Source organism: Poecilia reticulata, linkage group LG11 (assembly GCF_000633615.1).
Source record: "Poecilia reticulata strain Guanapo linkage group LG11, Guppy_female_1.0+MT, whole genome shotgun sequence".
NCBI classification, from domain to species: Eukaryota; Metazoa; Chordata; class Actinopteri; order Cyprinodontiformes; family Poeciliidae; genus Poecilia; species Poecilia reticulata.
In genome coordinates, this window is record NC_024341.1 from 5,995,084 (window position 1) to 6,019,045 (window position 23,962).

Below are 23,962 nucleotides of genomic sequence, written 5' to 3' on the forward strand. Positions count from 1 at the left end.
AATTCAAGTGGCCAATGGTAAATATGAAAAACATACGACCTGAGGGTTGAGCATGCTAATTTTGTATGCTAGTATCCACACTTTAAAGACTTTTACAGTAACATGATGCACTAAAATTGGTCTGAATGCAAAATGCACGCCAGACTTGACACACTCTACTTTCTCCTGGATTTATTACAAACCATCCCCAATTGAAAACACTAAAGCTTGTGGTCGTAATGTGACAAACTGCCAAGAAGTTGATTGGTTATGAAGACTTTTGGAGGCTCTGTGCTGAGAATACAGCGGCTTCATGCAGGGAGTCAACAGAGGGTTATCTTTTAGTCTCTGTATGTACATTTGACAAGTCCCTGGACTTTCCCTTCTAATTATCTACGGCTGCCTGAGGCCACAAAAAATGGGGCAGTGAAAAGCATCGCAGCGTCAACGGCTTTCCAAGCGCAGCTAAAAGCCCCGTGTGGGTCGCTCCATGAAATCTGCAGCAGCATCACCCGTCCATCAGCGATTCATTGCCGCACACCTGAATGCATGTGAACAAACGGGGGTCTTGGTCAGACATCAGCACTGTGTCAGGAGATCTGCCTGATTGTTGAAAATCTGGATTAATTTGGCGTCCACTCAGCCCCGCCTCCTATTCAGACACTGCATCAGTCAAGAGGTTTTCTTTAAATATATCTTAACGTCCAACGGGCCAGACTCTTCAATCAACATTTGTAGTTATTTTTGCCTTTTAGTTTTCATGTGACATTTTTCTTGTACAATTAAACTACTAACCCCAAATAAAATAAAAAATAATAAAAAATACCAGACAGCGGTTACATGAAAGTGTACGCACTTTAACTAGTCAACCACATCCTGACTTTGTTAAACTTCCCCACTCTAGGTTGTAGTATTTTCTCCAGATCTCTGACCGTGAAGACATTTTCTGATAGAGTAAATCGTGAAACTAATTTTAATCAGTCACAGATAATCTAACCAAAAATAAAACGGTTTTCAAATATTTTTATTCATTTCAGGGGGAAATATTTTTTTATCAAAAACCCACCTGGCACTTTGTCTTTCTAAACCCATCAAGCTTTTGTAATAACAGGAAATGACATCACCATGGATTAATTTTGATCCAGTGTTCTTAGGCAAATGTAAATTAGCCACACTGGAGGATATTTAAGTGTGATTAGCATTTGTAAGATCATACCACAGCATTCCAATTGGATTTTATGCCTAAGCCATTTTTGAAACTTTGACTAGGCCACTCCAAAACTTTAATTTAGCTTTTTTCTAGAGATAAAGTAGCTTGTGTACTTCAGGTCATTGTCCGGGTGCATAAGCTAAGCTGCTACTGGCACTCTGATTCGCTAGAGGCTCCAAAACATAGAAATGGCTTTAAAATAATTTTCTAAATTATTTTAAAGCTAGTTATTGAATTACATCTCAACAACTTTGTTTCTCACCTTTTGTCAAAGTTCTTAAACCTTCTTCATGTTGCCAGGAGTTGTCTCTTCATTTTACATGTTGAGCATTTATAAAACAAAGATCTGGTCAGAGAAACTGAGACAGAAACCTTCTCTAATCACTGTTAACTGGTTTATATTTATGTATTTAAGGGGTTACATTTTCAGAGCAGTTACGTTTAATCTTGAGGACTTACTGTATGCATTTGGTTCATGAAATCCTTAGTGACCTCTCTGCGAACTCTGGCTTAACCTGAATGATTGAAACGAGCAAATTCCATGCTAACCTCACAGGGACAGCTGATCTCTATGTGTGGTTCATCAGATTCCCTGTAGCAGGTGGCAGGTCCAAACTTAGGAAGACTACTTCCTGTAATGCATAGTTATCCTAGCAGCTTGTTCCAGCTGTTTTCTTCTTTTCCAGCTTCTCTTCAAACAGATTGAACCAAAGACAATAATTAATCACTGTCAATTCAGCGATTGGTTCCAACGTGCTGAGACCCGGGTTTGAGTACTGCCATAAACCACGAAGAAGAGCAGGAAGTGGGACAGGAAGTGACATGACAGGCTCTTCAGACAGATGTGTTTTCATTTCAGTTGAGCTGCATAGGATAAATGTCACATTAAACGGCAGAAAAGCTTCTGACGCAATTTCCCATGGTTTCATTTCTCATTCTTACCATCACTTTTATAAAGTACAGTTTATTTTATAGATTTGACAAAAAGAAACGACTCTCCTAGTTTCCGTTTTGGTCACTGATCTTGTGAGTAGACGTCATGGAGGGTAAACTTGGATAACTGTGACTTCGTTTCCATTACAAATGCGTGCAGATTTTTGTCTGTATTCTGCTGATGTTGAAAAAAAAACATAATTTCACCACTCTGGTGGTGTTTCCATTACATAAGAAATAAAATTAAAATCACACAGGAATAAGCTGGTTCACGCAGTGGAAACATTTTTTGAGCATCAGATGAGTCACAAGATCAACAACCAGATGTTTCCACTGGCACAAACCATGAAGAAGACGGGAAGTAGTTGGATGATGATGTCGCGATAATGGCTTATCACATGAACAAACTTATTCATGTGTTATCACAGTTCTTATTTAATAGAAACACCGCAATTGCAAAATTGTGTTTTTTCTACATTAGCTGAATATTGACAATCTGTTGAGCTCATTTGCAGATTGTGACTGAAGTTTGAGTTCCTCGTGTTTTTGTCATTGAGACAGAGGTTTTGTTGCTGTTCACCTTGACACACGTTTCCGTTCACTCTGCATTTCTCTCAGGAACACGACAGGCAGTACATGCACATAGGCACCATGGTGGAGTTTGCCTTTGCGCTCGTTGGGAAGCTAGACGTCATCAACAAACACTCTTTTAATGACTTCAAGCTGCGAATAGGTATGAATCGTCTCCCGCAACCTTAAAACTGTGCATATTTGTTTCCATCTTTTTCATTTAGAATCCGTTTTGTTGGATATTTGTGAAGATTACCCCAATGTCTATCTCTTTTGGTTATGCTGCTGTTTTGCCAGGTATTAACCATGGGCCGGTGATAGCTGGAGTCATTGGGGCTCAGAAGCCTCAATATGACATCTGGGGGAATAGTGTAAATGTGGCCAGCAGGATGGAAACCACGGGGGTTCTGGGTAAAATCCAGGTAAGACGTCTGTATGATGCATGTCCATCAATGTACAGCTGAAATCAGAGAGAGTTTTTCCTCACTGATGGCAAATTAGACATAGTTTTTTCTGATCTAAGTCAGTCAGGATTACAAAATGAATACTATTTTCTAAATGCCAGAATAATTAGAGAATTTTTTTTTCTCTCTTCAGTTTCGGAAATGTTCATACATTTCTTTAGTATTTGGTAGAATTGCCTTTTAAAACGTAGGCCTTGGGTAAAAAGTTGTCAGTATCCTGCAAGGTTCTGACAGTAGCTAGCTGGAAGTTTGACCCATTGCTTCAGAGAGAACTGGTGGCTCTACACAGACTGTCTGCAGGTTTCACAAAGTACTTTTAAGACCTTTTTTAATGCCACCTTGAGTGAAATTTAAGACTTGTTTCATATGCGTTGAGTGGCGATCACTTTTGTCTCTCGGTATTGTTCGTTGCTCTCTGTGTGTCAGCAAATTCACCCACTTTAGACACAAAAAAGTTAGCCAGCTCGCAAAGGTATGTTAGCAGCTATAGCTAATACCTCAACAACCTCGAGTTACAAAACGTCTGAGTGTAACTCAGATTTCTGCCTTTTTTAGTTTCAAGATCTAAGATTAGGATATTTAAGGCCAACTTACTTTTAAAAAAAGACATTTTAAGGCCTTAATTTCAGATCACATGAATATAAGACTTCATAAGGATGCATGTCTACAGGACTGAGGCCATGTCTTTACAAAAACAAAAATATCTGCCGCATCCTTTTGAAAAATAAAGTCATACACTCGGCTCGTATAAAAATCTTTCATTATTTTTAACATTTAGTAAATAAAAATAATGTTATTTGCTAAATAAATAAAGTGAGAACAAAACGTACATGTATGAATATCTGGTTGAAACTTTAAGTGTAAGTTTCTCAATAATGTCACAAAATGGCTTTTGTGACATTCAGGTTACAGAAGAGACCAGTGGTATCTTATCCAACCTGGGCTACATGTGCTCATGCCGCGGCATCATCAACGTGAAGGGCAAAGGGGAGCTGAAGACCTACTTCGTCCACACAGAGATGACCCGATCTCTGTCGCAGGGGACCGTGATGCCCTGAGCACGCCTCGGCTGCCCAAACACGCCTGGAAACAACAATCGCACATAGCGGCACAGAAGTGATTTGTCATGCTCTGTAAGTAGAACCCATCACCAGAAGCCAGCGGCGCACCGGACCGGCATCCGTCAAGGAGGCCGAGGTGGGCCGGCGCGGTCCTTCAACGCTGCACTCTGAGTGGGTTTGTACCTCTCCAGTGTTACGAGGACGTCACTCTGAGGAGTCTCTTCACGGCCTAAAGGAGTGCCTGACTAAAGAGAGGGTGGCTGAATTAGTGCAGCTCTCAAGGACCCCCAGTCACCTGTCTGTAAAATAGTAGTGGTGTGGAGCTAATTACCCGTGCCGGTGTCGCAGTGCTTCACGGCCTTATAATTGAGCGAATTGAGCCGCCTGTCGAGTCCATTTGTTCTTTTTGTTTGTTTGTTTTTGTTTTTCCAACTCTCTGCCTGCCTGATTGGCAGTGAGAGCTGATTTTTGGTTCATTTCGTTTCCAAATGGATGTTACAATAATTCTCGTCATATAGGGGCTGTTGGTGTCAACAAATTGCCAGCTTGATGGGTAGTTTGCCAAAAAAAAATAAATAAATAAAACCTGTGATTGTATTTCTAGCTTTATAGCTGCATATGTGTCCCACATGCCAACAGGTGGAGTCTGACTCATGAAGCAAGGGGGAAGGTTTCTGTTTTTTATATAATGAAAGCTGGAGCCATGCCAACAGCATATGTGTGAACGTTCACTGCCATCTTTTTTTTGTTATCCATTAAAACATTTGTATATAAATTCTCAGCGCGTGTCGTTTTAATTCTCCAAAAACTAAAAAACCCACGTTGGGACCGTCATTCAATGAAAACATGCGCAATGTGCTTAAAAATAGTTGGGACAGACTTTTGATATCAAAATGTCAAAACAAATAACTAGTTAATTCCATTTCTATAAACTCTGCTATGGGTGATCTATATAAATTATTAGAAAGGACTGACACGGGCAGTAGCCCCGGGCTCCACGTTTTTGGGCGGCCCCAAATATGTTGAATGTTTTTTGTAATGAATGCATATTTTAAATTCATCAGCCTAATAGCATAATTGCCCAAGTCTTATTGTTTTGGGCAATTATGCTATTAGGCTAATGAATTGTACCTTATATAAAATTCATAGGCCAATATGAATTGTTGTTTCAATATTGTTACACTTTTATAAATGTATACGATAGTCAAATATTGTATACATTTTATTGTTTTATTTATCTTGAATAGGGCAACAAAACTGTCTCTGCCCAGGGACCCCTACCCTTCTAAATCCGGCCCTGATTAGGACCAGTGTGTAGGTTGTTCACTACAAAAACACAAAATCACACTAAAAGTGTTTTGAGTATTTTAGAGTATTTTAGCCCATCTATTTTTGTGCTTTTGTATTGTTGACCCATGCTAAGAATTTTATTCAATTCAATTCAAACGTTATTAATCTCAAAGGAAAATTAAATGTTGCTGTCGCCAATACCATTTAAATTATTACGTTAAGAGTTCTTGTAGATCCTGATGGCTGTGGGCTGAAAGGATCTCCTGTAACAGTCCATGTCACAGCAGTTCTGAGGAAGCCTCTGACTGTTTTGTTCTAATGAAGATGAAACTCAGGGTTGTCCATAACATTCTTCATTTTATGAAAATTTCTTCTTTGCCCCACAACAGAGTCAGCTAAGATCATTTCAGACTTTCACGACTAGTTAAGGTAAGTTAGCATTACTTCCTTAATCCAACAAAATACGTTTTAAGTGCCTAAACCTGCAAATATTTTCATTTGGAGGATCAATAAACCATATATATGCTACAATCTAGGTTGTTTTTTTAAAAAAAAAAAGAAAATGTAAGCCCAAACTAAATAGAGAATCGTTCCAGATCGAAGCTGCATTTTGAGTCATATATTCAGTTGGATTTTTTTTTTTGCCACTTAAAGAAAATCCAAGTAAAAAAATAATATCCAAGGCCATGATTAAATATTTTATTATACGCTGCATCAGAAACGACACATTTGAATAAAACACTGCATAGAAATAACCTACAGAAGCACTTCACCTTGTCTCTTGTTTCAAAAAAGTAACTCACTGCTCCATGAAAATGTTAACAAGGAAAATGTAGGAGATATTTTAAGTATGTTGGTATTAATATTCATAAAACCACGTGGAGAGAACAACGATGATCTTACAGAAAAAGTGCCAAGGAGCAACAGACCAGATTTTACTTCACGGCTCCCTGAGGTGTGAAACCAATTATTTCTAAAGGCTTTAGTTACAAACTACTACCCTGTGTTACAGCACTGTTCATTTACTCATCCAGGTTTTTTTCCCTTCTTATTTGAAAGCAGAAAATATCACCTTGTGTGTTAGCTCCTAATCCTCTTTAACAAACGCTGCGGTTCTAACACCAAACAACACCGAAATAGCTTCCCGCCGCACTACCGAGAATAAAAGGTATATTTCAACCATAACACAAATATCAGTAGGCCGACTAGTGATAAAAAAAAAACAGACTAAAGTTATTTGATGTACAGAGACGTTTCTGGTTGTGTAAGTTCACAGTTTGTGCACGAAAGGAAACAAGGAGCCTGGTGAGTCAAAGAAGATGGTTAAGGATAAAACAGAAAACAGGTGTTTGAAAAAGGTGATGGGGGGTTTGGGGGGAAGCAGACTATGAATCCTATTCAATCTGAAACTCTATGTCAAGCATATATCTAAAAAGGTAAACTGGTAGAAACTGTCCTATCACACAAAAACAACCCGGTGAAAAACACATTTATTATGTGAAGATGGAAGGAACCTTGTATGTCAGGGTGGGACAGAGCTTTCAGAGTGGAACCACTGACCCATATCCTTCTGCCATACTCCAGATGATCCCGCTTTTCCTGTAAAAATCGGATTTGATCAAAGCCACGCGTGGGTGCCGCTTCGCTGTTCGGTTGATGGTTGAATTGAAACGACGGCCATATTCCGAAGACGACAGAAGAGCCACAGGTCTGGACTTCTCCTGTTAGGGCAGAGAAAGTGATACTTAGAACTGGACACGCCGTGGTGCTTTCAAATGTCTCTGGATAGATTCAGAAATATCCCAAATATGAGCTGAATGTTTAAAAATAGTTTGAGCTAAATGTCTTCACGCAACCTCTTGCAAGGTCGTAGCAGACAGAAAGGGGATCTTAGAATATTTTCTTCAAAGACCAGTCAAGGAATTTAACTTTGACTTCACACCATCTGTACGCAAACTTATTGTTGTCCTGGGTCAGACCAGTGACAGTGGTGTCATCTACGAACTTCAGGAGTTCTGCAAACAAGGCGCAGTGGTTTGTGTACAGAGAGAAGAGAAGTGGGGCGAGAACACATCCCTGGGGAGCACTGGTGCTAAGTAGATAAGGACAAACATTAACCAACTTTTAATAGTCATTAAAAAGACGTTCAGGAGCCAAGGGGCTATCGATACGATTTTAGATCTGTGTAAGTTTAAACAACTTGCTCTTTTTACTGTCATTTCCTGACGAGGGTAAACCAGATCAGTTTGGAAATACCTTCTTAAGATAAACGCTAAAAAAAAAGGGGGGAGTTTGTAAGAGAAACACTCTCTTCGCCTACTAAGATTTTCAATTTGAGATTCTGTAGTTTATTTTTTTACATTCCTTTTTGCATTTTCCACACAAACCAGACTGTATTTACAAGAATAGCAATGTCGAGGTGTGAAGGACAAAGAAAGTGTTGTAGAAAAAACATTGCTGCTAAAATGAATGTCCAGAAGAACACGCTGGCAGGAAATCAATATTGGAGTAAAAAAAAAAAAGATCTTATTTGGTGGCTCCCCACCTCTACTACGACTTATATATTCTCGATAGGAAACAGCGCCCACTCCTGGCTCTATGAGCTCCTCGTCTCGGTTTAAAGGGTTTCAGCAAAAAATATGGGGCCAACAAGAAATAATCCAGTCTCTGAGTACACAAGAGAATAGTTTATTTTACATTCATATTCAAATGTAATCCTTGGAAAAGCAATGTCCTAATTCAGCAGGAACTGTCAGCAACCCTGACAGCCAACCACTCAACTCGGTGTAATTACAAGCTCAGCAGTGTGTGTTTGCCTCCGCTTTGTTCGGCGCTCTTTCTGCTTTCAGCGACCCAGAAACTCACTGTGAGCTACTTTTCCTTGACATGAATAATTACTTCGAGGAACTGAAAAGGCTTCAGAAAGGAAACATTAAACAAATGTCACAAAGCTCGCATGTCAGTGCCAGGGCACTAAAAACACTAAATCAACACCAACATATTTCAGGAGGTTTAATAAAAGGCAGAATGGAGGAATCAGTTGGTCCATTTGAGTCTTTTCTGCCCATTCGGGTCTCACACACGTAAAACACAGACAACTTGTCTCTAGAATTCTTTGCTGTACTGTTTACTAGAAGGTTGCATCTTGGGTTGTGTGAGTTTTTCAAATTAAAGTGGAACTATTAACTCTCTCGGATAAGAGAGGCTCTCTCCTGGGAATCCTCCCTGGCCAGACTCAACAACAATTTGTTCATCTTTTTTCTTATTGTACTCTCGTGACCTTTGACATTTGACAAGCTCGACCGGTGCCAGCCGAGTCTGAGATTCGGTTCGGGTTTCTGTGCATTGCTCTTCCTCGAAGCGTTGCACTACCTCATGTTATAGTGAACTTGCTGGAACAGAGACTCCTGGGAAACCTGTCAAAACAAAACTTACAGGTTTTGTTTTTGCTGTTTCTCTTTCCAATGTCTGGAAAAATCGGTTAAAAAAACTGCTCAATTTTTTTGTTTTTTTTATTTTTTATTTTTGCTGCCGACATCATTGGTGATGTGTTGCCACCTACGTGTCCCAGACCATCAAACTGCCAACACCACAATAATCTCCTAATTTCAGTTTATGTCTGGACTACAGAGCATGGCTGCCGATCACATCAGGGTCTGAAACCTTCTGAAATATGCTTTGGTCTAAAAGAACCTGAATTGAATGTTTGAAAACAACTTCAAAAGGTAAATTTGAAACAAACACAACGCAGAAACCTACCACAAGAATGCAATATTCAGTGAAACAAGGTGGTGGCAGTATCATGGTTAGTTGTTATTTTGTTGTTGTTGGCCAACACCTTCAGGTGTCTGCATGAAAGCTGGAGGTGAGTAGATTTTATTTTCCACCAGTTTGGATGCAAGGGTTTAAACTTGCATCCAAAAAAAAAAAGAAAAAAAAAAGAATAACTTAATGACGTAAATGTTTAAGCTTTAGAGTGGCCCAGACAAAGTCCAGAACTAAATCTGTTACAATGTGACAGATCTGGAAAACATTTCCTCAGACAAAATGGAAAAATATTGACAGAAACAAAGAAAACTGAACAAAAGATGAAAATAACTCAAAAAGTGGTTAGACGAAGTATTAATTTAAGGTAGGTAACTGTCATATTAAATGTAGGAGAACTAGAAAGAAGATTTTTATAATCAGATTTTTACTTTACAGCATGTTTACAGGCCACTAATATGGCTTTTTTCTATTTAACCCTTAACCCTCGCCCCTGGAAAATACAATGGAAAAACGGCATGTGGGCGTTCCCCTGCATGTTAAGGGGTTAAGGCAATAAAAGAATAAAAGAATTAAACTAGGTGAAGTGACAGAGTTACTCATACGTAGCTGTTACCTCCTCGTTTATGTCCAGTCCCCGCTCTCTCGAGTGCTTCTGGGTGTGGTATTGCATCTTCGTATCGAATTCCTCAATGTTGCGGTACATTCGGTCAAACATGGACACTTCAGTGAGCTGAAAATGGAGAAGATGCCAACAGCATGAATGTGTTTTGCGCCCTTTACAGCTCCGGTTTTTGCCAATATGTGTTCGGAATATATTGCTAAGAGACCTGCATATGAATGAGCAGTTTCCCATCTTCTGCTCTACAGAATTGTGTCGCCACCAGTGCAGAGCTTGCTCAACATCAAAGTGTGAGAGTGCGTCTAGATGCCAAGCATGTTAATATGCCAAGTTTCGAGGGAATGGTTCTTTGTAGCTAAAATTTTATGTTTGTTTGTCAATCTGTCATCAATTCCTAAATTATAATCCATTAATCCATAAGGTTTTGAGGGAGGTTTTCTGCCAAAAATGATTCATAATGTAATATTCAATAATTGATTAATAAGCAATCACTGAAAGCATCCTGAAAATGTGCAGGCTTTGGAATGAGGAATCGTAAAAGACCAAATTAAAAGACAAAATATGAAACACTACCATAAAACCTAGAGAGGTATTACGAAAACTTTAGAAGTCAATATATTAGAATAGTTGGTTAAAATTTAATGTAGTTTCAAATGTGACGAGTACAAAGCTAACACTTGAGGCATCAAAGTACATTTTATACAAGTTATAAAATGTTCTATTTCACGTAGAAAGGTGTCGAGTGGACCCCATGTGGTGAGCTTTTGACCCTGCGCGCGATTCCAAAGGGCGTGGTGGAGCGGAACCTCACGTCGGACTGACGTATGTGCGCTTTTCCTCCGCCCCGCGCGCGCCGTCCATTTTAATCTATTTACTATTTGTTTATTGTGCGTTTGGCTTTCGACGCTTCCCGTCCGACCGCCGTGACATCTTTCTCGCAGTGACTCGTTGTAATTTGTACAATAACGAGAATCAGGTTGCTGACATTTAGTAACAATATCAGTTGAATTCCACTTCATTAGCTTCATTAGCATTACCTTTGTCTTGCTGTTGAAGTAACACATTTCTTTGGGCTCCTTACGCTGCGGTGAGATTAAACTTAAGATTGAGGGTTTAACCTCCTTTTTGGTTTGATCCTCGGATGAAGCGTCCATCTTCCACACAAGCAAAACAAACGATCCGACCTACCCGAAGAAGGGAACTGTCACTGTCCGAGAGAATGCTAGCGTTTGTGGTTGCTAGGATACCGAGCGGAGGTCGGGTGTGATGCGTTCAGAGTTTCTCTATTTGACTCGGAAATTTGAGTTTCTGAGCCATACTCTGCCGTGTAACCTTTTATGAATTGGTTTTAGTAACACCGAGGGAAAGAAATGGACAAATGTCTTCATGTGATTCGAGCTCAGTATAAATACCGATGTTCTGTCTAATTTAACTCAATCTCCTAAACATCTAAGTACGACATGTTGTCTCACCGCTGTTATTCTCCGCCTGCAGTGGCATTTGTCCCTTGGAGGGCCTTCAGACCTCTGTCACTTAATTTGTTTTGTAACTGTGACAGCAAATAGTATTAGAAGGCCTGGACACAGTATGCCCCAAGGACATGGCATATGTGGCTCAATTATGGACGACATTTCAAAGTTTCCTGGCAATGATTCAAAATATGTATTATTATCATTATTGTTTTTTAGATATTTATATAAATAACCATCCAGTCCATTGGCGATGTATAACATAGATGGTGCGGTACCAGTTAATCTGAACAAATTGAATCTAAAGGTCAGACAGACTGGCAAAATTGCGAAATGGAAGGTATGACACATCCATCCATCTTCTTTACCCGTTTGATCTGTGCTGGGTTGCAGGGCAGACGGTGCCTACCACCAGGGGCCATTGAGCAAGAGACAGGGCACACCCTGGACAGGCTGTCAGTCCATCATGGGAGTTGCCAGCTAATCAAGCATGCATGTTTTTGGGCCATGCCGGAGTACCCGGAGAGAACACAGAGAGCATGCCAACCTGAGAAGCTGGTATTTGGATGTAGGACCATCGTGGGAGGGAACAGTCAGTACTAACATCTGCTCCACATTTTCCTAAAATAACACCAAGTCGTCTTCTTTGCAAACTAGCTCTAGCTGAGACAGACACTAATAGCCATTTTCATTTACAGCGACAGATTCCTTGTTCAATTTATTGCTGGAACATGACCAAACTGTGCTAATACATGAATGATCAGTGATCCAATCTGCTCCGTTTTAGCTCTGGCTGACGTGTTTCAGGTAGTCACCATGCTGGATCAGCCTCAAGTCCTGAGATTTGAAATGTTCTTCCAGAATTACCCTGTTTTTAGATCTATTTTCCAAAAATCTCTGACAAACTTTTTTGTCCCTGCTGAAGCTAAGCAACCCCAGCATTATGTCTCCACTGTCTCCTGCGTCTACTATATATATGAAGGGGTGCAAACTTAGTTTTTTCTGGTCAAATAATTACATATATAAATTGCATCTGTGACAAACTAATTGGAGCAGCATTCCAGTTAACCTATTAGCTTTAATTCATCAGACCTCGGCCACCTTCCAGAGTCCATGAGCCAATCCCACCTGCTGCTATTTCTCTCTTCCTCCTCCTTGTAATTATGACAGCGTTAGCAGGGGGTAGCTAATGCAAGGACGTAACTCTGCTGAGAGCTGTGGCTGACTGCGACACACAAAGCCACACACACACGCATACACACACACACACACTAAACAGACCACATGCGGCTCTGGAGAGCGGAGATTTGGACCGCCAGTGGTTCTTTCCACCAGCAGCGAGGACAGTCAGGGGGATGTGTGGACAAAGCAGGGATAAGGGCACATGATCGTCACCAGCTTTCTTTCATTTCAGAGGTTGTCTCAGAGCGCAGGAGTAATTACTGCTGACATTTCGGAGGGATATATTGCTATTTATCGGGGACGGGGGCTGCGGTGGGAATAAAACAATCCGAGGACTTGGGGTCGGCCATTCAGCAGGGCTGAGTTAATAAAAACAAGCCACTGCTGTTACTGCGTTTCCCATGCAATTTTCCACTGCTCATTAAAAAGAAAAAAAAAACGGAACAAGAAGTTTCGACACTCTTGTTACAAATTAAATTTCACACAGCTGTACTGTGCTGTCCAAGCCCCTACAACAGCATGAAACCAAACATCCGTATTCACTGTGATGATGTCAGAAAAGACTAATTTTCTGTATTTCAAAATGGAAAATGAGGTTAACTTCTTTTTGTGGAAAAAAAAATCCCAGGTCAGGATCTGAACTTGCAACACGTCAACATACACCACCAACTACAACCTCATGTATCTCTGAAACACACTCTCAGAGATACATGATTTCGTAATGGAGTTTTCCTCCATTACGGAAATGGAGGAAAACTGTTTTGTCAAGCATAGATTAATTTGAAGACTGAGCATGGCCTTTAACAAAATGTTACATGGGGGGCCAACTTCCCTGTCACCACGACTGTTAAATAAGAATATATTCTCTGTAAGAAGTCAGTTGTCCTGCAGGCCCTTCTCCCGCTCAAAGCAGCACCTTAGATTGCTTATGCCTTGGGCCGGCTTTGACAACACAAGAAATTTATGGGGACTGTTAGTTTGAATTGTACCAATCAAATATAGTTAAAGCCACAACAACCATTTTGATGTGTCTGTGTTAATGCGTCTCATCCGTTTTGTACAAAACTAAGTAATTTAATACCTTTCTTGTTCCTATTATTATTATTATTATTATTATTATTATTATTATTATTATTATTATTATTATTATTATTATTATTATTATGTCTTTAATGTTCTTAATTTCTTTTTCTTTCTTTTCGACGTTTTAATAATGTAGTTTTTTTTTAAATCACTTTCTCACTGTTTATTTCTGTTTTTATTTTAATTATATAAAGCACTTTGAAATGCCTTGCTGCTGAAATGTGCTATACAAATAAAATTTGATTGATTGACTGATTATTATATATTTGGAAGCACAATGGATTTATTTCAGTGAAACGAGCGTAAACATTCCTGGAGTTGCTAGTTGAGCATTGGTATAACACTCCCCCCTGGTGGACAACACAGGAAACACAGCATATGTGGGGAAAAGGGAGTGAAGCTGTAGTTTATTTATTATTGTTTATTTAAAGAATATTTTAAAACCATTTTTATATTAATAATGTCTTAATGTTTGATTCAACTCCGTGTGTCATTGTTATAATTATTAGACAGATACTCAGATAAGGGAATTGATAGAAAAGCAACATGAGGCAAAAAAGAACAAAAAAATAAATAAAAGTCAGTTTTTGAAAATTACGTCCCATCATCCCTCTACTGAATACAAAGCCTCGCATGTTATCTCTTTATGGACACGTCAACATTTCATGGTTTCTGCATGTCAGGTGGACAAGCAATTGAATGTATTTCAACACAGGACTATTTTGTTCTGTATATATCAGTAGCAGATTTGTCAGTTGCAAGAATCTGACTGAGCATAGGCTGTTTTGCAAAGAATGATGATAAAAAAAGTCTCACTCTAAGTGAGCAAATTACAGAGAGAAATAACTAAAAAGGAGATGCAAAAAGGAGATTTTTAAAAAATAATGCTTTGGGAGACTGAATGCAAATGTATGCTACAATATTCAGAAAACAGCAACAACTTTTTAAAAAAATTTACCCTTTACCTCCCATACCTCCCAAATGATGCATCATTTTAAATTTGATGTATTTTATTGAGTTTTTTTATTTATTTATTTTTTTTTTTATAGAATTCAAATAAAATAGATTGAAGTTTGTGGTTGTAACTTGAAAAAGTTCGAGAAGTATTTGCACGTACACAATCACGTTTTTTATTTCATACATGACGTTGGAGCAGATCTAATGCATCAATTCCGGATTCATCCAGCAGATGGCAGCAGCCACAAGCGGTCAGCTCTCGCCTAATAAAGCCTACATGACAGGATCTTAACCAAACCAGCTGACCTTTTCTGGTATTGTTGTTTCCGGGAGACTTTCCTTACTGCAGTTTTACTTTCTTGAAGAATTACCAACTAAACCTTTAGCATTCCGTTAAAACAATCAGTTTCTATCTGTGTGTTTACCCCCAAGATGTTTCTGCTACTACAACATACAGCTAATAAATTAAAGTAAAATTGTGAATTCAGTAACTTAAATGCTTTAATTTGTCGCAATACGAGGCGCTGTTTTGTCACGTTATTGTTTTTGTTATAACTTATAATGATCAATATTTGGCTTCTTAAGTTGCACTCCTGTTGTTCCTTGATGACCCGACGTCTGCTCATTTCCGAAATCTGACGGAGATTCACCGAGCCGAGCGACCCAGCCCCTCCCGCCGCTTCACAGACTCTCCCCTCCGCTCCAGTGCGAGGAGGAACCCGGTGCCCCCTGTCTGATCGTTTCCAATTACGTTACCCCAAGATGGAGGTTTGCAGATGGCACGGCTAACGCTCACCAGTCCCCGCAGCCATCCGTGTGGCTTCCATGACGCTTTTTTTCCAGGACCGGAGAGACCGTGCTCAATCTTTTTTTCGTTTTTTGGAGGTATCTTCCACTTAGGAGGTAGTGAGCTCGGGGAATCTGGTCGAGGCAGCCATGAGCTCCGGGGAAGGAGCGGAGGAAACCACGAAGGACGCCGGCGACATAGAGGCGTTCTTTAAGACCGGTAAGGAGTGGGAGACCAAGCTTCCTTTGGTCCAGCTACTAGATGGACATTGTTTCCCATCTGTGTGGTTTTCTTAGTGGCTCATAATGAAAACAGTCTGTAAATTCCCCTCATATGCTTAAGTGAAACGCATAGTGAATAGCCAAGGCTAATGCTGTTGTGTATATGTCCTATCTGATCGATTTTTGCTTCTACAAAATATAGCTCAGCATTAGCTGGACTGCTAACTCTCCCGAGTTCCATTTTCGGACAGCTCCTCGATTTTGCTTGTTTCTGTGGTTCTGGTGTTTGGAAGTTCAACCCTGTGCTCTTATCTTCATATGGTTATTAAACGCATACAGCCCAGCAGTTACATAGTAAAACTAGAATAATGGAAAAACAGCTGGAGTTAAATTGTAAGGAAAACTGGAATGTTCTGCTTTAGCTACCAGACCTGTATGTGTCAGAGACATTGAGTCAGCCTATAGTACAAGAAGAATGATTTATTTTCGGCTACAAATGGAGTATTTAATATTTATTGCATGAACCCAGTGTTTGATAATGGGCTGGTTGTTTAATCTACATGTTTGAACACTGTGCTCTGTGTGCTAGCCTGGGAGCTAAGGACTCCTGGCTCAGATTTGGTGGATCCTCACTGCTGGCTAGTGGATGCTAGCTCCTTTAAGCTGAGCTAGCTTGACTGTGGGTGGACCAGTCACCAGTCTGATTCATGTTTTCCCAGTTTCTCTGCAGATTAAGCGAGGATATAGATAATGCGTGTCTGTTCAGAATAATGTATTCTGTTGGCGTTGGTATGCGCTGTTTCCCATGCTGTCACAGGGAGCACAGCCGCGCAGGCTATGTAAACAATACATGGCGTGGCACATATAACCTGGGTGTGCACTGAACAACCAAAGCTAGCTTGCCCCCCACCCTCACCCCAAATAGCTACCATGGCTAAATGTTACCTTTTTTTTTCCTCCCCAGTGCCAGCCACTGTCTATTTCCGTAATAAAACGAGTAATATAAAGTGCCTTCATATACTAAACGCTTCTTTTCACAGACTGTATAAAAAAATGCTAGCATGTTATTTCAGCAGGCTAATTTGTGAGTGAGGACTGTATGGTGTAAGCAGATGTGGGCCTATAGTCAGTGCAACAATGGCTCATAAACTGAATTCCAGAGCTCCTTGTGGAGATTCAAGCGGTCACTTAAACATAAGGTTATGTTCTATTTTAACCCAGCATACTGAACATAGGGAAAAATGTGTGAGCTGGGTATTTGTTTTGATGCTTCCATGCGTTTAAACACACATTAGGTAGGTGGGTTAGGTCAGAACTGTATATCAAAACAAATGTATTAACCTGACAGGGCAATACAGTTTTTTGAGATGTACAGAGTAGTTAATGATTAAGAATTAGGACGGCTACAGCGAATTTAAAGCTGTTATTCTGGGGTAATATATGGCATGTCCCTCAGTTTACACTAGAATCGCTAAAAAGTTGTCACTCAAAATTAATTAAGGAAAAAAAAACACAAGTAAATATTGCCAAGAAAGTTTAAGAATATAAATGACAAAATGGCATTTAATTGACCTGTAATAATTCAGCTATTTTCATCATTAGAAACAGTCACGGCTCAACCAAACAATCTAATCCAGCTTGTACTTTTTCAGTGTAAACATCAAATTTAATTAGAAATTGAGATTAAAAAAAAGAATACGTTTTGATAGACTCAAGATGTTGATATACCTACTTAAGCATGAATTTTGAATAAGTTTTTTTTTTGTTTTTTTTAGGTTTTAAAAAAGTTTAGGTTTTTAAATTTCTGAATTTTTTTCTAGCAAATTTTAGACTTTTCAAAGTCAGAAATTTCCTTGTATTTCTAGAAAATTTCTGAGATTTTTTAGCAGTAATATACTATTATTATAATTTTTTTTTTTACCTACAATGGCAAATAAAATACCAGGAAACATTTGCAGGTGTTTTGAGTAAATTAGCCAATTAGGCCGGGACACAAAGAGTTTCCGATTTTTAACGTTACAATATTCTAATTAGTTTCGAGCTTTTACTGTGTGTGTGATACAATCATCAAAATTACAAGAAATCTAGGCTTGATATTTCACTCTTTGTGATGTAGCACAAGTTTCACTCTCTGCAAGAAGTGGCTAGAAATATGAAACCTTTTCATTATTTTAGACATACCTGTATAACTGACATTTTGCACAAAACACACACACACACACACACACACACACACACAAGGCGAAAGTGGCGCACTGGACCTCAGTGAGATGACTGATTTTGGAGAATACTTAAAAAGATGCTGTTAATAAGCAGGAGGATGCAGAGCGTTGACTTGCCACCCTCTGGCTCCTGTGGTTTTGGGTCTAGCGAGATAACGAGCCGCAGAGGGAAGTTCAGTATCCGCATTGAGGTGATCTTTTGGTTTCCGCTTAAAAGGCGAAGCAAGAAACATTCTTGCAAACACACTTTGTTTTTTTTTTGTGAAGTGCACATCCTTCATATGGATTTCTACTTTTCTTTTCTCAAATTACAACAAAGCTATCTGCAGAGTGCCATAAACACCTCCTTATCTCACTTGGACCATTTATTACCTTTAATTTAAGAGGTTGCCAATTTAACCTTTTTATGCGTTTATGGCCGTGGCGCAACCGCTGCAGCAGAAGCAAATAAAAGAGGTCTCTGGAACAAATCTGCGACCGCCGCTGATGAGACTTTTTTCCTGGTGCGTTTTGTCAATCATTGCTGATGTGATGTGCATTTGAAATCTTGCGACACAACAAACCCTGACCGGCATGTTGTTGTAATGTAGTCTTTGAGACCTAGAAACATGTGAGCAAATATAAAACCGTATGAAAATGTTCCAAACTTGTTGCATGTTCTTAGATAGAGGTAGAAGTTTTGAATTTAACAGGGAAAAAAAAACAACATTTATGTGAATTTTTGTAAACTCAAAATTTAATGTGCAGAACTACAAATGTTGTTGATGTGCTTATCCCTAGAAAATGTTGGGAGTTCTGAAACATTTAATGAAAATGAACTTCAGAAACTGACATAATTTCATAATGCAGATCAATGAAAAACATTCGTAATTTGGCAAATCAAGTGGTGCATATCAAGTATTCGGTCTAGAATAAACCAGTCCAAATTAGATAACCGATGTTCTATATTTTGCATCAGAGCTGATTGCAGTTCGTTCAGATGTTTGCCACTAATCTGTTGACGATTCCAAAGAAAAACCGTCTAGATGTGGAATAAAAATGACAACAAACTGATTAGATTAGCCTTTAAAGCTAATGTTGCTGATTGACTTTCTTGTTCTGATCAGTGATTCCAGTTTTGAAGACAGTGTGTGGCTAAGACCGATGCTACTTTTTTTTATAGCACGAGTGAAGGGGAGGGGGAGACTCTTTCTGTTTTGCTTGTGAACTTCCTCTTCATGTATTTGAAAAGTCTTGTCATGACTTGCAAAGTTCGAGGTTCTTCCCACAGGAGCCCCTTCACCCCCCACATCAAACTCCATGCACATCTTTCCTCCCCGTTCTTCATCATTTACCATCTTTACTCAACTGTCTGCTTTCTTTACTTTCTTGCCTGTTTCCTGTTAAATTTTTTTTTTGCCCTTTATTTATTTTTCACCAATATCTATTTCATGTTTTTCTCCTCCTTTGTTTTAGTCGCATTGTTTCGGGTTTCTTTGTTCTGAGACAAAATGAAACCAAAACAACTGTCCTCTGTGCATTTCACTGGAAGCTAACGGTAGAAAATCCACCACTCTTCAGTACAGACATGTTTTTATTTTTAGTCTTTTTAGTGTGTGTGTGTGTGTGTGTGGTTTTTAAGTGTCTTAATGTTAAAATTATTGTTCGTATTTGTGCTAGTAGTGTTTCTGCTCAATGCATTATCATGAAGAGCTCCCGCTGGCCCTTTTCTACTTGACAGTCTTTAAACCATTGTAAGCCATTCATTTACTTGCTCTGTAATATCTGAATGAGCATGCTGTGTGTTTGTACAATAAAACAAGGGGAAACAGACAAGTAAGAGGAAAAGGAAGCAGAAATCTGATCCGGAGCCCATGTTTATGACACGGGTCCCATTCATCCAGGATGGGGTCTGCGAACACAGATGAGAAGACGGACGCTCTCCGAGGCTAATGGCTATTGATCTGGTGAGATGGAGACTGATTGAGCTCCATCGGTGGAAGGTTTCCTCCAGGCTCAAAGCTGCCGAGTCAGTCACACAGCAGAGGCTAAAGCCTAATGCGGAGCGAAGCAGATTTGCGCTGTTGTCCTGTCTTTTTTTGGGATGGAAGGATACAGATGATTGCAATGTTGTGTTCAATGTAGACTTTATATAGATTATATGCCCCTCGTTTTCCCATGTGTATGTAAGCCCTGAAACGTACTAAAGGTGTCTGGAGGTCAGGTGTGTGTGAATAGCGTATTTGCTTTAGATTTCTTGTTCACATAGTAAAATGTCAAACACATTAGAGAGAGGGACAATTTGTGAATATGTCAGCAATTCCCTGAAAGGCTTTTAGTGAGGTAGCCTGTTGGCAAGAGTGAATTTGGGGCTCGAAGGTAACATTTCCAAGAAGGAAACCAAGACATCCGCCTCTCCACCTCATTCCTAGAGGGGAAGGGAAATGTACTTCCAGACAGGACATGCTGCTCCCAGTGGGATGTGCCTAGATGACCTCAGAAGGGCAGATGTCCAGGAGGGTCACTGGTCAGTTTGCCCCTTTACCATCTTGTCCCCTTGTAATACATGTTGTACCCCTACCACCTGCCTTCTTCTTTCTGTTTTGGTAATTATTGTGAGAAGTGGCAGGGTGTACGTGCAAATGCTGGCGTCGCGTAACCACGATGCGACCCGAAGAAGACTGTTCGGCTTCGGGTGAAGTATGGAAGTGCCTTTGTCAGACCAGACGTCCTCTAACATGCGAGACCCGGATGTTTCCAACTTACATTTTCGGAAAATTTTGTGTCATGCTTTGTTTTTGTAATAATTGTACAATTGTCAGATGGCATTTGCACCTTGAAATCATTGGTTGCAAAAACGGGTATGAAACATCCCCATGGTAGGTTTGAATATTACAAAAGGTTCCCTGACAAAAAGCTTCTTTGGGTACAACTTGGGTATAAGACGGCAAAGCGGCGATGAAATGACCAGCACCCGTCAAGGAGAAATCCTAGTTAGCTTCAAGTGAGTCCTTTCAGCTGTTTTTCTAGCTCTTTCCACATGATGGGTCTCCTTGCTCCATTGCAAAACCCAGTCACCTAACAGAGGAAGCACTTTTCTGAGACCTTCACAAGGCATCTTGGTTTTCTTTTCGGCTGTTATCCGTGTGTGATGGCCGCAGGTGAATGGTGGCTTGTAGCCAGTGCAGTAAATAAAGAACTAAAGGCAAAGTTTCTGCTTTACCACGACAGACTAGAATAATGCCCTCCTTACACCAGATTAAAAAAAACTACTGTTTAAACCTTTGGAGAAGCAAAATGAAGCAAACAAAAAAAGCTATGTTGAAGGACTGAATTATTCTCCATGCGTCCTTTAGATCCAAAAGTGTTTTTATGCTTTTATTTCGTAGCTGGTCAAAGACAACTGCTTAAATAAACCGCATACGCTTTCTAAACATTTACATTGTTAAGTAGTCTGAACTTCCCAGATTTCCGCTCTCTTCTCTGTCTCCAGCTGAAAATGTCTTGCTGTGAAGGGCATGTATGAGAAGCATCTGTGGAAATAAGCTGCAACAAATTGTCCACACATTCTTTTGAACATCCTCACCATTCGACTGTGAAAATGGCTTACAGAACAGGATATTTAACCCCTGGAGCCTTTAACAATGACAATTTTAGCTCAAATGAGCTTTCACGCCTGTTTGGTAATGCTTTTCTATAAATTTGAGAACTGTGTAGTGATAAACTGTAGAATGCAAATAGAGTTTATATGAAATATAGATATAATTTTGGTGTCTGTAATGTCTATGTGCAGATTCAATGCGTTTCAAAGAGGACTTCTCCACTTTCACGTGGTTCACACGACGATGAGCTGTGTGAAGCCACTACCGTCGGCTCTCTGTCGACAGCTTTTTACGCTTCCTCACTTTCACAGGAGTATTTTGGCTTTTTTTTCTACCCTGGTTAACCCAGTCACCTGTATTATCTTTCAGACAATGAACTAGGTATAGTCTTTCAACGAAGCTTCCTTACACAGACAGCTGTCGAGGTGTATCTTAGTACAGAGAAGGCCATTTGACAAACACAGGGAGCAGCAGCAGCCAATTTAGTCTCTCTTCACTGTGAATGTCATCGTAAAGGGTGGAAAAATTTGGTTGGGAGACCGCATAACTATAAAGTTACAGGACTCTAGAAGCAGGGACTCTAAAGTCAGCCATTTAGAAATCTCAACATCTCAAGTTTTGTTGCCTCTAGTTTGAATCCACACCAGAAACGCCTAGAAGGTCAATCTAGAGTCGTGAAACCTGGCTGAACACACAAGAGAGCAAAGCCATTCTGTAAACTGATGATCTGCACTGTTTTGTATTTAGCCCAAAGCGTGTATGATGTCAGCTCGAACTTGTCTGTGCATCGCTGAAATCGAATCCACTTGAACAAAAAGAACCAGACTGCGATTAAGACTGAACAATGTTCACTTCTCACGCTGAGAGGTGTGTCTCAACAGGTTTTTAAGTTTTCTAGGACGGAAAGAGTGACTTGTGTAAAGGAGCGAGTTAAAGAAAGCTTTTTCAGTTCGAAAGTCCAAATGTTTGTGATCTTGATCCTGACCCTACAGATTACATGCAGAGAGCAGCTGGATGGGAGCAGGACAGGTTCCTCGGCTCGGTTGGCTTGTGTGATGTTGTCGGCTATAAAGGCTTTGAGCGTGTTGGAGGTGAGAGATCATTGGATTATGCACACTGACCTAATCTAATCTGGTCTTTATTCTTCGGGATTACTCTCTTTTTCGTTTGGAGTCTACCAATGTAGAGACCTGGAAAGAAAGGTAAGTAATTAAAAAATAATAATACTAAGATAACCAGTCCTACAAGGAAAGCAACAATTGATATTTAGATTTAGTCAACAGAAGAATAAAAAAAATAACTGTTCTGTCGTTAATGTTAATGTAAAAAGTTTTATTCCAAAGATACGTTGTACAAGAGCTATCCCGAGGGAAGATGTATTTGATCCCTTGTAGATGTGGGATTTTATTTATCTGGCACTTTTTGTCACCAGTGTCACCATAGTAACAGCAGCTACCATGTCTGTGTTGCGTGTGTGTGTGCGTGCGTGCGTGAGCGTGTGACCCATGTTTTCTCTTTAGGCTCATTCTTAAAATAGATTTTCTAAAGGACCTGTGTCATGACTGAGCACTTTACTGCTCACACAGACACATTGAAAGATGCAGATTCTGTCACCTGGTTACAGGGCAGAGGAGTCTAGAGGTCATAAGGGTATATGCCACTGAGTTTAAGGGTTTTAAGTTTTATGTGCAACACACATAAACCATGCCGCCTGCGCCAAGAGCTGTCAGTCAGGTGACAAACCAAGGTGTTTTCAATAGAAGTTGGGTGAAGTAAGCAGAAAAGTTTTCAAATTGAAGTTTGACGAGTCTATTTAAAAAATGTGACTTTTGTGGTGAGTTAAAGCTTGACATGAAGGGATGCACTGATAAGTCAGCCAATTTTCAGCTTGATATGTTCTGCTGATTGGGAACTCAAAAACCTAACTTATTGTTCTGATAAGCTAACACAACGTTAGCTAGGCTACTAAACTGAGCTGACAGCAACACTCTGCTGTACTAAAGTCCCATAAATTAAGGGACGAAGACTCTTAATTTATTGTTATCAGCGAGGTGTTTGGAAAAAACAAATGATAATTTCTAAAGGCATGTGAGGTGTTTATTGAGGCGGCTACGACGGAGAGCTTAATTTTGCTCGTCGGATATATTGCTTCTTTGCCAGTGCCTTATCCAATTTTTGTCTTTGTTTCGGTAAATTGCTAAAGAAACAAACTGACCCTTCTTTAGAAGTTGACTCCTGTCTGTCATGGACCATACGGCGTGTAGAAATGTTGGTAAACTTCAAGGGAATACACCTGGACACCACTGGCTTAAAGTCAGTAAAGCTAACAGTGCTAAATGTTACATTGCTGAAGACAACTTAAAAAGTTATAGCATACATCCAAGTGGCATCAGTCTTGCTTGTTTTATTATTGATGAACGCTTATGGCAGAAAGACTAAAAATAAATATTTTTAGCCGTTAACGAAAGTTTTTAAAGAAAAATGGAAATCTGTTTAAAAGGGTAGGTGGCCGGTCAGACTTTGGAAAAAGCTTTTTTTTTTTCCCCAGTTGAAGAGTAAACAAGCA

At 39.7% G+C, this 23,962-nt stretch overlaps 3 protein-coding genes across 8 annotated transcripts in view; 2 read left to right on the forward strand and 1 right to left on the reverse strand.

Moving 5' to 3' along the window:
- The window catches only part of adcy2b (adenylate cyclase 2b (brain)), a 71,811-nt gene extending 66,813 nt beyond the window's left edge, over positions 1 to 4,998 (forward strand). For both annotated transcript variants that reach the window (XM_008421438.2, XM_008421437.2), the window contains exons 23-25: positions 2,741 to 2,855; positions 2,990 to 3,114; positions 4,062 to 4,998. In XM_008421438.2, coding sequence (XP_008419660.1) covers positions 2,741 to 2,855; positions 2,990 to 3,114; positions 4,062 to 4,214 — 393 coding nt within the window. In that variant the 3' untranslated portion in view covers positions 4,215 to 4,998. The remainder of the gene's footprint in view (positions 1 to 2,740; positions 2,856 to 2,989; positions 3,115 to 4,061) is intronic.
- A 1,980-nt stretch (positions 4,999 to 6,978) lies between these two features.
- Positions 6,979 to 11,139, reverse strand: cfap90 (cilia and flagella associated protein 90). The gene is made up of 3 exons (XM_008421440.2): positions 10,932 to 11,139; positions 9,889 to 10,005; positions 6,979 to 7,228 (listed from the first exon to the last, which is right to left on the reverse strand). Exons 1-3 carry the CDS (start codon positions 11,046 to 11,048, stop codon positions 7,049 to 7,051), a joined length of 414 nt encoding a protein of 137 aa, XP_008419662.1. The 5' UTR covers positions 11,049 to 11,139; the 3' UTR covers positions 6,979 to 7,048.
- A 4,143-nt stretch (positions 11,140 to 15,282) lies between these two features.
- The window catches only part of LOC103472073 (triple functional domain protein), a 79,465-nt gene continuing 70,785 nt past the window's right edge, over positions 15,283 to 23,962 (forward strand). For 2 of the 5 annotated variants that reach the window (XM_017307500.1, XM_008421446.2), the window contains exon 1: positions 15,283 to 15,591. In XM_017307500.1, the coding sequence (XP_017162989.1) occupies positions 15,522 to 15,591 (70 nt within the window). In that variant the 5' untranslated portion in view covers positions 15,283 to 15,521. Of the gene's footprint in view, positions 15,592 to 22,542; positions 22,599 to 23,962 lie in introns of those variants that run through there. The other 3 variants (XM_008421443.2, XM_017307501.1, XM_008421447.2) reach the window with 2 other exon arrangements.

Coding starts and splice junctions, on each gene's coding strand:
- cfap90 (XM_008421440.2), bottom strand. CDS start 11,048: ATGGACGCTTCATCCGAGGATCAAACCAAAAAGGAGGTTAAACCCTCA. Junction 10,006..10,931: donor ACTTCAACAGCAAGACAAAG/GTAATGCTAATG, acceptor CTCCATTTTCAG/CTCACTGAAGTGTCCATGTT. Junction 7,229..9,888: donor GACTGGACATAAACGAGGAG/GTAACAGCTACG, acceptor CTGCCCTAACAG/GAGAAGTCCAGACCTGTGGC.